Genomic DNA, 13,511 nt, shown 5'->3' on the forward strand with positions numbered 1-13,511 from the left:
CTTAAATGCAGAGTACATCATGTGAAATGCCAGGCTGGATTAACCACAAGCTGGAATCAAGGTTGCCAGAAGAAATGTTAATAACCTCAGATATGCAGATGACATCACCCTAATGGCAAAAAGCTAAGAGGAACTAAAGAGCCTCTTGATGAAGGTAAGAGAGGAGAGTGAAAAAGCTGGCTTAAAACCCAACACTCAAAAAACTAATATGGCATCTGGTCCCATCAGCATATAGCAAATAGATGGGGAAACAATGGAAACAGTGACAGACTTTATTTCCCTGAGATCCAAAATCACTGCAGATGGTGACTGCAGCCACTAAATTAAAAGACGTTTGCTCCTTGGAAGAAAAGCTATGACAGAACTAGGCAGCATATTAAAACATAGAGACATTGTTTTGCCAGCAAAGGTCTATATAATCAAAGCTATGATTTTTCCAGCAGTCATGTACAGATGTGAGAGTTGGACCATAAAGAAGGCTGAGCACCAAAGAATTGATGTTTTTGAACTGTGGTGCTGGAGAAGACTCTTGAGAGTCCCTTGGACAGCAAGGAGATCAAACCAGTCAATCCTAAAGGAAATCAACCCTGAATATTCATTGGATAGACTGATGCTAAAGGTGAAGCTCCAACACTTTGGCCACCTGATACTAAGAGACAACTCACTGGAAAAGATCCTGATCCTGGGAACGACTGAGGGCAGGAGGAGAAGGGGACAACAGAGGACGAGATAATTGGATGGCATCAACCACTTAATGCACGTCAGTTTGAACACACTCTGGGAGATAGGGAAAGACAGGGAAGCTTGCTGTGCTGTAGTCCATAGGGTCTCAAGGAGTCAAACATGACTTAACTATCAGCCATAAAAAGGAACACATTTGAGTCAGTTCTAATGAGGTGGATGAACCTAGAGTCTATTATACAGAGTGAAGTTAAAAAGAGAAAAACAAATATTGTATATTAACACATACATATGGAATCTAGAAAAATGGTACTGATGAACCTATGTGCAGGGCCGCAATGGAGATTCAAACAGAGAGCAGACTTGTGGACACAGTAGGGGAAGGAGAGGGTGGAACAAACTGAGAGAATAGCACAGAAACATGTATATTACCATACATAAAATAGCCAGTGGGAATTTGCTACATGACACAGGGAGCTTAACCCAGCACTCTGTGCAAATCTAGAGGGATGGGATCAGGTAGGAGGCAGGAGGTTCAAGAGGAAGGGGACACATGTATACCTAAGGCTGAGTCATGGTGATGTATGGCAGAAAACGATACAATACTATAGAACAATTATAAATAAAAATAATTTTAAAATATAAATAAAAATAAAATTTTGAAATAAAACCATTTAAAAATAAATAAATTAAAAACAGTTATGGAATGAAGTCTTTCAGACTTGGTGATGCCTTTTTACGGGGAAAAGATATTTATAGGAAAATGGGAACATGTTACACACTGTGCAGGAACCTGCCCGTCTTCCTCTCCCCCTACTGTAATAGCAGCAAACTCATTTTCCTGCATAAACACTGCTATAGATTGAAAATCTGTGTTCCCCTAGAATGCACACCCTAACCCCCAGTGTGATAGTATTAGGAGTCATCGTCTTTGGGAGGACGGAGCCCTCACGAATGGGATCAGTGCCCCCATGAGAGAGATTCCAGAGAGATCATTGGTCCCTTTCCACCATGTGAGGACACAGAGAGATGATGGATGTCTATGACCTGGGTAACAAGGCTCTTATCAGACACTCCAGCAGGTGGTACCTTGACCTTGAACTTCCCAGCCTTCAGAACTATGAGAAACAAATTTCTATTGTTTGTAAACCATCCAGTTTCTTTAATTTTTATTGGAGTATAGTTTCTGGTCACTCAGATGGTAAAGAATCTGCCTGCATTGTGGGAGACATGGATTCAATCCCTGGGTCAGGAAGATTCCTTGGAGAAGGGAATGGCTACCCACTCTAGGATTCTTGCTTGGACAATTCATGGACAGAGGAGCCTGGTGGGCTACTGTCCCTGGGGTTGCAAAGAGTTGGACACGATGGAGTGACTAAAACTTTCCTTTCGTAGTTGCTTTATAATGCTATGTTAGTTTCTGCTGTACAGCAAAGTTAATCAGTTATATGTATACATATATCCCCTCTTCTTTAGATTTCCTTCCCATTTAGGTCACTGCAAAGCACTGAGTAGAGTTCCCTGTGCTATGCAGTAGGTCCTCGTTAGTTATCTATTTTATACATAGTATCAATAGTGCATATATGTCAATCCCAATCTTCCAATTCATCCCCTAGTCTTCCCCTCTTAGGGGCCATACGTTTGTTCTCTGTCTCTATTTCTGCCTTGCAAATAAGGCCTCTATAGTATTTTTCTAGATTCCACATGTATGTGTTAATATACAATAATTGTTTTCCTCTTTCTGACCGACTTCACTCTGTGTGACGGTCTCCAGGTCCATCCACATCTCTACAGATGATTCCACTTCATTCCTTTATACAGCTGAATAATATTATAAGCCACCCAGTTTAAGGTGTATAATAGCACTCTGAACAAACTAAGGTAAATATACATAGGTCTCTGTCACCCTTAAAAAGATAGAATTCTGTTCAATTCCATGAATACACAATCTCTTTGGCCAAAGTTTTATGAATGAACATTATTTTCATATTATAAACATCGCTAGAGTGAATATTCTCCTGCAGCCATCTTCGCACATCTGGGTAATTATTTCCTTAGGACAAGTTCCTAGAGAGGACATTCTGGCTCAAAACTTACACTCATTGAAAATTTTGATAACTCTGTCCTCCAGAAAATCTTTACTGATTTGCATTTCTGAGTGGCTTTACATGATGCATCTGTAGCTAGAGGTTTTTTAAGGTAAGTGTCGAGTAGGTCAAGTTACCAGAGATTCAATTATTTACCTAAGGAAAAAGGATGACTCACAACTCCAATAACCCTTGGAGTGCAACGGAAAGGCACATCTCAGTGTGTCCATACATGCACAGAACATGTTCACACGGTCGGTGGTACAGGCTCTCTGGGGTATGTGACGCTGCAGGTCTGCAGTGATCCTTATTTTTATTTTTGCCCCTGCTCCACCACTATCATCAAGTCCTCCATGAAAAAATAAACACTTTGTAACAAGAGCTCCTAGTCAGTCACTCCTAAACATGTCATTGTGAAGACATTCAGAATTCCCTTTCAACTCAGTTTGGGGGTTTCACTATAGACAACCTGGAAAAACTCAGACGAATCTGCCTTGCAGCTAGAGTCTAAACCGGAGGAAAGGTTCATTACAGATGACTGCATTCTCAGTGAAGTAGGTTTTCAGCAAAGCAAATGTAAAGTGAACTAGAGGCAAAAAGTACTGACATGAAAACTGGTTTTACTACCACATCACACATTCCAGCTAATTCAGAAGTTATCAAATCCTATCAGGTTTGAATCCAACTTCTTATATCACCAAATCTGTTCTGCAAATAAAAGAGAATCTGGAAAAGTTGAATTAAATTAACTTAATTAAACTAAAGTTGAATTAAAATCAGGCAATTGTCAATTAATTTGTTTTCTTTTCCTCCACTGTAATGTTTAATATTTTATACATCTCTGAAAAGATCCTACTCAAATAAACCATTTATCTTCCTAGTTAAAGAAGACCTTTAAGACATTTTTTTCTCACTCTTTCAAGATGGAACCAACCACTGGCTGACCAGATTTAATGTCAAAATAGGCCTTACTTATTCCCAGCTCCTCTCACATAACAATAACCAACCAGTTTTCTATGAGGTGTAATTTCTCTCAGCTAAAATGTGCAAAATATCTGCAATATCTCCCTTGCTAATTGTTCCCCACTCCCTACAACACAGATACACACACACTTTTGTCATCAGTTTTTAATTATCCGCACTAAAGTAACTGGTAATTATCCAAAAGTACAGACAAGGTAGAAAAATTCACATCTGATCTTGGAAGGCTTTTTTCTTTTTTTTTAAGGGAGTGGGAGGGAGTTATTGTATGACAGCCAAGCGACATTTCTACTTGAGGCTTTTCTTGGGGGACTGCAACATCTGCTTTCCAAGGCACGCATATATTCATCCCCTCAACAAACATTTGAAAGGAAGTCTCTTCGAAGGAAATACCATAGGAAGATGAGTTCTCTCAATTTCCAAGGGGCAAACTAACATACACCCCCAACAGAAGCATCTTCACTGGTTTCAGACAAAAATCCATACAGTGCCAGTTCCATGATGGAGAACCTTTGATGGAGAACCTTTGATGGAGAACCTTTGCTCTTACTAAATAATCATCTATCCTTTAAACTCCCAGTTTACCAATGTGTGTCTTATACCTACATCTATACTAAAGACTGAAAGACTGAAAAATACTGCAACAAAATAGAGCAATTGTATCTTTAACCAGGGTCCTGTTTACTATCGTCTACCTGACAGAATTGTTACAGGAATCTAATAAGCCAGTATGTCAAAGTCCTTCCAACAGTACCTGGAATACATGTATATATTTCATAAAATATCACTTGTTACTGTGATGGTCAGCAAAATCCCCTAATACTCATGCAGCCAACTGAGCCTTTTACAAAATACTTGTACATATACAGTATTATTTCATCTGTTCAACCTGACGGAGATGATAGTGTTTCTGGTACCCATTCTATAGGTGAAGAATCTGGGGCTTGGAAAGTCATATGACTTGTCCAATATTATCAAATGATCAATTAAGCCTGGTAAACAAATCGTTAAGTCCAGGCACTCATCCCTATAGCTCATCCTATACCATCCTCAGAGCCTCATGCTCTAAGACTGACCACAAATGTGCTTTGATTTCACTCCAAAGGTGAGGAAGTCACTATTTTCATTTCTTATTACTTGCAATCGAGGAGCAGTGTTTTTTGAATTACCAACAATAATTAATGAAAGTATTGTCAGTTCTTCCCTGGGGCTGGACCACAAAATATAGAAGCTGCAGCTTCAGAATCTCTTTAACTTATTGGGGTATCACCTACCTTAGTTGTCTCGGCTTCTGTCTGCAGTCGCTTGGGGGTTCCTTTTTGGTCAAGCACCTTCTGGAAAGTTTTATTTTTAATGGATTGAGACTCAACACCTTCACCTTCAATTTGTAGTTTAATACCTTCACCATGGGCAGGGTGATCAATACCCCGTGGATTCAAACCGCAGTGGAGAGCTAGGGAAGAGGAAAGAAATCTAACTCAGAAAACAGATCCTATAAAGCAGGTGTCCATGAAAGACAATACTTCATTTGGTCTACATGGGAAGAAACAAGACATTTCCAAGTTGAGGGGTGGAACCATAACTATAGGAAATAATCTGGGGAAGAGGGACCATGGTATGGCGGCAAATCCCGAGCTCGGAAGTCAGAAAGACGGCAGCACAAACGCAGGAAGCATCAGTTTCAAAAAGTTTGACCTTGAGCAAGTGACTAATCCCCACATTACAGATGAGAATACCAAATCAGGCAATTTAGGCACTGCCTCCCACACATGCAGTTATTTCAATCCCTGCAGTTTAGTGTGTATCTATGCTTCCATCTGGAACACTGTTCATTCATTCCTTCCAGCTTATGAATCTTCCCTATTCTTTGAGCATCCACTCAATATTCAACAAATATTTATTGAGCAAATAGTAAAAAGTCAAGCAGGTATTTTGTTCCTAGCTCTCACTTCTCCCTTAACAAATCCCATCCCTTCCCATCATTTCTGATACAATCAATCTGCCCATGACTCTCAAATCTTACATCCAGCCCAGAGAGACCTCTTTTTTTTTTTTCTTTTCTTCCTGACAGGTGTGTACTTGTTTTTTAATTTATTCTAATTGGAGGATAACTACTTTACAATATTGTGATGGTTTTGCCATCCATCAACATGAATTGGCAACAGGTTACATGTGTTCCCCTCATCCTGTACCCCACCACCACCACCCTCCCCACCGTCCCCACCGTATCCCTCTGGGTTGTCCCAGAGCACGAGCTTTGAGTGCCCTGCTTCATGCATCAAACTTGCACTGGTCATCTCTTTTACATATAAAACGAAGAAACGAAGGTGAGTATGATACTGAACCTGGGTCTCCCACGTGGGAGGTGAGAATTCTACCACTGAACCAGCAATGGCCCTGTCGCATACAGCCCAGAAAGACCTCTCTTACAAGCTTCAGATGTAAGAAAGACTCTCACTCATCCCAATGTCAGTGTATCAGAGATCTCACATTTAACATGTTCACACTGAACCTTGATTTTTCTACCCCCAAATATTCCCCTTCTCCAGTCACTACAGAGAAGCTGAAGAGTCCTCCTTGATACCACTCTCCCTGTAAGTCAGTACATCACTTTCATCTTTTACCAGGGCCAGTAAGTGCTGCACTCAAAATGATGCTCCCATCCACCTCGCTCACTCCATCTCCACTGCCATGACTCTGGTCCACCCTACCCACCTGTCTCACCTAGACTGACCACCCTACTGCTCCTCCTCCCTGGATACCCACAATCTCATTAAAAAATGTATAGGTCAGTTCACAAGACTCTTCTGCTACAAAACAGAGACTCACTGGCTTAGAGAACAAACTTATGGTTACCTGGGTGGGGAGGGATAGTTAGGGAGTTTGGGGTTGACATGTACACACTGATTTAAAATAATCAAAGATCTACTGCATAAAAAATGTAGAGGGGACAAGAGAATAAGATAGATGATATTAGCCATGCATTGATAATTTTTGAAGCTAACTGATAGATTCATGGGGATCTATTTCACTACTCCTACTTTTGTGTATATAAAAAAGTTTAACAAACACGCAAACTTTCTAATGGCTTCAGTGTACACCCAGAGCATTCAAAAATCTTTAACGTGGGCAACAAGGCTATGACATTATCTGTTTCATTCTACCTCTCCAATTTCCTCACCCACTACAGTATCCCTGGTCCACTCCACCTGCACCACCCACTTCCTTGTCTCTTCCTTGAACACTCCATGCCTTCTGGACTTTGCATATTATGTTTCTTTGTCTCAACTCTTCTTCCCCATTCTTCAGCTAACTGATACTCATCAGTCAGGTTTTGGCTTAAATACCAACTCTTCAGACACACCTTTCCTTAATCCCCTCCCTCATTCTCCCCCTCCCCCACCCCACATTAGATCACATGTCTGGAATGACAAGTATTCAACAAACATTGTACGAATCTTAAAAAACTCCTCGTACAATGGTCCCTATGCATGTGACCTTATTTATACCACTTTATAATCTTATTTCTTTGTTTGGCTCTGCTGGGTCTTCCTGGCTGCACAGGCTTTTCTCTAGCTGTGGTGAGTGGGGGCTACTCTCCGGTTGCGGTTGCGGTGCGCGGGCTTCTCAACGCAGGGGCTTCTCTTGTCGCGGAGCATGGGCTCTCGGGCATGCAGGCAGCCTTCAGTAGCTACGGCACACATCTCAGTAGCTACGGCACACATCTCAGTAGCTGCCGCTCCTGCGCTCTGGAGTACAGGCTCAATAGCTGTGGCTCACCGGCTTAGTTGCTCTGCTGCATGTGGGGTCTTCCAGGATCAGGGATTGAACCTGTGTCTCCTGCATTGACAGGCAGCTTCTTTACCACTGAGCCACCAGGGAAGCCCTATTTATACCATTTTATCTAAAAAATTATCTGAAATTCTTTTCTAGTCTTTTTAAGTCTCCTAAAACAAGGACCAGCCTATTTCACGGTGCATTGTAGGCACTCATGTATTAGTTCATGCCTCTTCCCTCGGGTTTTGTGATGGATCTCAAATAATCTTCATGAAAAACCCTGATACATAATTATATTCATTTCACAGACAAGGGAAATGACGCTCAAAGGGTTATAATCATAAAAAGTCATACAGTGTCTGCGGAAGGTCACAAAGATCATGTATCATTTAGGTTGCAGATGATTTCAAGTTTCAGATGAACAAACCCAAAATAGATTAAGCAGTCAAGAAAATCATTAACTTTCAGGAGAGGAAGCCCAGTAATGGGAAAAGTTCTGTGTTAGCTGATTTCCCAGTTCAATAGGGCCATCAAGACCCTTTTCACAACTCCATTCTACCATCCATAACATCACCTTAAGCCTGGGTCCCCCATGGCACTACAGCTACAAGATTCTAGTTGACATCTAGCAATAGAGACAGCTTGGCTGACCATAGTTTTCCTCCCTCAATCCTCCTCCAAACTTGGATTTTTCTCATTGGTCCAAAGTGAATCACACACATCCAATAGTGAACTAAAACACTGGCAGGATTACCCTTAAACCACCTAAGGTCAAGTCCCCAAACCACATCGCTGTTACTCAACAAGCAGGGGTGGACTGGATGCTGGAGAACCAAGCACAATACCCAGTTCAGGCAGTCGAATAAAAAGAACGCAACCTATGAGAGCATGAGGCTAATTACTATTAATAACAATCAGCTTCTCCATCTCCAAAGATCAGCCTACTTACAATGAATTTTCAATTAAATATACTAAAACTGTGACTATTAAAAAGAGGTGAGCTTATGTAGGGAGATGGGGGATTTAGACATTAATAAGAAAAGAGAAAAAAATGTGTGTCTTTGTTCATACTCAAGCATGGTTCCCAGCTGTTTCCTGCCTTGAAATTCACATCCTGAGGAATATCACTGAGCTGCTGGGAGCTTCCAGTATCTCCCATCCTCCTCTGCTATCACCTCCCTACTCAGACTCTCATACTTCCCTCACTCTTGCTCATGTTGGTCCCTCCTCCTAGAAAGAGGTTTCACTCCACCCAAATCCTACTTCCTTCTTTGGGGCATGAACTCCTACTCAGCCCACGTGTCTGTTCCAATGTCTTAAAGTCTTCTATGAGCTCTGGCATCCTGGGCTTCATCTCCTCCCTGTCTGGGGATGTCTGTCTAATTGATCTGTCTCACTGCTAACAATTGCCAGCTCCATCTTCACTGCCCAGTTCAGAATCTGGCACGTAACAGGCAGCAGAGAAACATCTGTTCAGCTGCTGAATGAACCAGCAATCGTCTATCTTTACACAAACACGCCTTACATCAAAATGCTTCTCTTTGCTAGTAAATACTGAGTGTACAGAATGTAAGATCTCTATAGACATGAGGTGGGATATGGCATTTTGACTTTCTATGCATGTTGCCTTCTTCATACATAGTTTTAATCCTTCATAACTGTTCCCTCTTCACTTATAAATCCAGTAGCTGATTTATGTTTCTGTGCTTGGGTATATTTATTTAAAACTGTTCCTGATGGCTTCATTTTCTTTCCCCTAAAATTTCATGTCCCTAATATTTACAAATCAAGCCACTTTCAAATGGCCTCTTCTATGCCGTGACCTCCATCTCTTTGTTCATCATGTAAAAGGTGCCCCCATTTGCTTTCTCTTTTCTGTCCTCATTATGACCCTTTCTTGTTTTCACCACAGTTATTTACTCAGTTTAATGGGCTCAGTTGCTCACAGGTCAGCTTTGAGACCTTACTGTTTCCCAGATCTCCCTAATCTCACAGTCTTGTGGCTTGTGGATTTTTAGTTATTGTATTGATACTGCAGGAGGCTTGCAGTCTTTACCTGAAGTGCTGCCACTGTGGCTTTAAAGTTGCTAACAGTGAGCTCTTAAAATGAGTTAAAGACCAGATTTTTACAGATGTTGCTCTTTTAAAAAGCTAGAGAAGGGACTTCTCAGGCAGTCCAGTGGTTAGTTTTGCCTTCCAATGCAGGGGCTGTGGGTTTGATCCCTGGTGGGGGAGATAAAATCCCACATGCCTTGAGGCCAAAAACCCAAAACATAAAAGCAAAAGCAATATTGTAACAAATTCAACAAAGACTTTAAAAATGGTCCATACCCAAAAAAGGAAAAATCTTAAAAAAGCTAGAGAAAATTCTTCATGCAAATACCCATGTTTTAGCATTGTTTTGAGATGCCAATTTGAAGGCATCATCTCTTTTTCACGTGCAAAAATCCACTCCCTCAGAAATGGAAAACCTTGTGTGTTGCTGGTGGTAACGTAAAATGGGACAGTTTGTGTGGAACACTGTACGATGATTCTTCAAAAATAAAAAATTAAAATACAAAATACTATTTGATCCAGCAATCCCAGCCAAAGTAGGCATCTGAATAGGTATTCGTCTATCCGTGTTTAGAGCAGCTTTATTCATAATAGCCAAAAGGTGGAAAGAACCCAGGTGTCCATTGATGGATGAATGGACAAACATAATGTGATATATATGTGCCACAGAATATTATTCAGTCTTAAAAAGGAATGAAATTCTGATACATGCTACAACAAGGGTGAACCTTGAAGACACTATGTGAAGTGAAAGAAGCCAGTCACAAAAGGACAAGTATCATATGAGTCTATTTCAGAGAGACAAAGTGGAACTGTGGTTACCAGAGGCTGGAGGAGAGGGGAATGGGATTTATTGCTTAGTATGAAATTTCAGTTTGAGTTGATGAGAAAGTTCTGGAGACAGACAGTGGTAATGGTTGCACAACGATATAAACATATCTAATGCCACTGACTCACACTCAAAAATGGTTACGGTAACCAATTCTGTTATTTCTACAATAAAATTTTAAAACCAAAATGTACTATCTCTACTTTCACCTCCCTACTGCCTCCCAAAGCAGAAAGTTCCAAAAATATTTTTAGTCTCCTTTCAATCATCTCATTGTGCTTTTCAGGTATGTTTCTTTTTCAAAAATAAAATAGACACGATAGCTCAGTGATATCCAATTTCTTTCAAATGTTCCTGAAAGGGCATGGTCTCCAGAAAGGACCCCAGCCTGACCAGCAGAAGACACGCTTCACTCGCTGGAAGTGAGCCTGGGCCATCCTGATCCTGACCCTGACCCTGAGGGATCCCATTCCAAAGGGAATCCGGTCACAGTAACAAACTCTGCCTAAGCGCCAGGCTTCATTTCATCTCGAGATGATTCAAGAGGAGCCAAGGGACGTGCTGGCCTCATGACACTCATTTGTAAGAACAAGTGGATCTATTTGCCAAGGAGTCACACAGCTGCCCAGTCCTTTTAATCCCCACCTATGCCACACTCTCCCTTGTCTCCTTACAACTCATTCAAGTTGAATGGTCCTTTATTCCCAGTATCACTGAGAAGAGAGATGCTGTACAAACACCGTCAATGGTGCTGCTCTGGCTTCTGCACCTACGTTTGTACCAACTTGTAGATGCTGCTTGGAACTCTCGAGATGTCTTAGGCTTCTCTGCTTTGCCACAATTGATCTTTTCCCATAATATACTCTTCCCTTTCCTTAAATAATAAATGCTCTTTCTTCTTTTCCCTGTGAAGCCTTAATTGACTTTGCATCCATTAATATCTTTCTAAGCAATGTTGACAATACATCTTTTTCTTATTAGATCTTGTGTGAGTATACACCATGCATTCCAAGTGTTTATTAACATGTCTGCTTACCCTATAACTAGAAGCCCCATGAAGCAAGGGACTTCTTACTGAGTTTTACAAACCCAGTGCCCAGCCACCTGACTACTGTACAGTTACCCTAAAACAATAAGATTGATTCAATAAGATGCTTACAGAATAGGCGGAGGTATGATGGAAAAGATGCTGATCCAATCCTACTGACTGTCATTCCCTTCTGCTGAGTAGTTTACATCTTTATTTTTCAAAGGAAGATTGGGATTGACATGTATACACTATCATGTGTAAAACAGCTAGCTAGTGAGAAACTGCTATATACCACAGGGAGCTCAGCTCGGTGCTCTGTGATGATCTAGATGGGTGGGATGGTGGGGTGAGAGGTCCAAGAGGGAGGGGATATAGGTATACCTATAGCTGATTCACTTCACTGTATAGTAGAACATTGTAAAGCAACTACAATCCCATTTAAAAAAAAAAAAAACTTTAAAAACAAAAACACACACAAAAAGAGCAAATAAAAGTTCTTCCAACATAACTGGATAACTCAAGCTATGGAAAATCACAGAACCCTAGAGCTCCCAAAACTGCTGTTTTACTTGACTGCTTTCTGCAGAACAGAAACTGCATTATTCATCTGCATACCTGCAAACTAAACAGTTGACATGTTTGGCACCTCATAAATGTTGCTAAATGAACACATGACCTTATGACACAAATATTAATATACTCCAATCCTCAGCCTTAGCTATTAAGATTGAGATAGACTGTTTACAATTTCATGTCTATTTCTTGCTATTGGCTAGAGATAAAGTTCTTGGAGGACATGGCCCTTGTTTCATATCTCTCATGTATAATAAACACATATGAGACACTCTCCAAGCACCTGTTTAATTAAGGGAAGTGCCTCATGCATTATATTTCAGATTCAAACTCAGCAGAACTCTACCCTCTAGAAGTCACCCAGGCATCACAAAAGGCTGCTTGCTCTCTGTAGCAGACACTTCCAGTTGGCTAAACATTCCCAGTGCTCTCCTCTGTGGCCATCTCCCACAACATGGCTTAAAGTCAAAACTCAATTTCCCAGCTTCCCTTACAGCTACAAGTGGCTGCTAACAGATTCCTACCTACAGGACCTAAGCAGGCATTTGATGGGTAAAGAGACAGTCCTGGAACTGACAAAAGAGAACAGATGTGGATGCCATCCTTCTTTCCCTCCCTCTGTCTTGAATGCTGATGTGTTCTCTAGAGCTGCTACAGAGCTTCTGTGACAACAGGGCTCCAAACGTAAGTGAAAGTCAAGAGGCTAGTGGCCACACTGGCTCTGCCACCATAAGGCTACTCAACTATTTTCATAGTTGCCTTTCTCTGGACTTGGTGCTCTGACAGAGAAATAATAACTTCTTGTTAAGTCACTTTGAATCAAGTATCCTCTAACTATCAGATGATCCATTCCAAACTGACACATGATTCCATTTTAACTAGTTACATATGGTTGCTTAGCTCTTCCTTAAGGAGGGAGAAAAAAAAAAGAACACTGAAATCCTAGCAAAAGATTCCAGTTTGTGTTGCATAACTCCCATTGACTTAGAACGCTGCATAAGTATAATACCTTAGCCAGGAAGGTGTACATTAAGAATACACTGTTCATGTTGTTATGAAGAAAATTATCATCAGAAGTAGATCAATCCAGGTCTTCCACTGTGGAGACCTGAGGCAAAACACTTACTCAAACGCGGGACTCTGGTATCCACAATATTCATGAGAACTTCTGTATGAATGAATGTGTTCACGGGTGTCAGGTCATTAACGTTTTAACATGAGAATATAGCGATGTACCAGAAATGTCTCAGGAAAGAAGTTTGGGTTAAGCTAGTGGATACAGAGCACAGTGGCTATTTGGGCAAAAGAACCTGTCCAGAGGACATCCCCTAGGGCAGGGGTCAGCAAATTCCAGCCCATGGGCCAAATCCAGTCTGCCACCTGTTTTCATATGCCTTGTGATCCGAGAATAATTTTTACATTTTTTAATGGTTGGGAGAAAAAAAAAAAAAACCTAAAGCAGTATTTTGTGACCTGAAAAGAATATATGGAATTCAAA

General features: G+C 40.9%; 1 protein-coding gene across 4 annotated transcripts in view; it reads right to left on the reverse strand.

The window, feature by feature from the left end:
- LOC120860722 (sterile alpha motif domain-containing protein 12) overlaps nucleotides 1–13,511 on the reverse strand; it is a 449,519-nt gene that overhangs the window by 397,926 nt on the left and 38,082 nt on the right. For all 4 annotated transcript variants that reach the window (XM_040236471.1, XM_040236469.1, XM_040236470.1 and 1 more), the window contains one exon: nucleotides 5,024–5,202. In XM_040236471.1, the coding sequence (XP_040092405.1) occupies nucleotides 5,024–5,202 (179 nt within the window). The remainder of the gene's footprint in view (nucleotides 1–5,023; nucleotides 5,203–13,511) is intronic.

Source organism: Oryx dammah, unplaced genomic scaffold, assembly GCF_014754425.2.
Source record: "Oryx dammah isolate SB20612 unplaced genomic scaffold, SCBI_Odam_1.1 HiC_scaffold_11164, whole genome shotgun sequence".
NCBI classification, from domain to species: Eukaryota; Metazoa; Chordata; class Mammalia; order Artiodactyla; family Bovidae; genus Oryx; species Oryx dammah.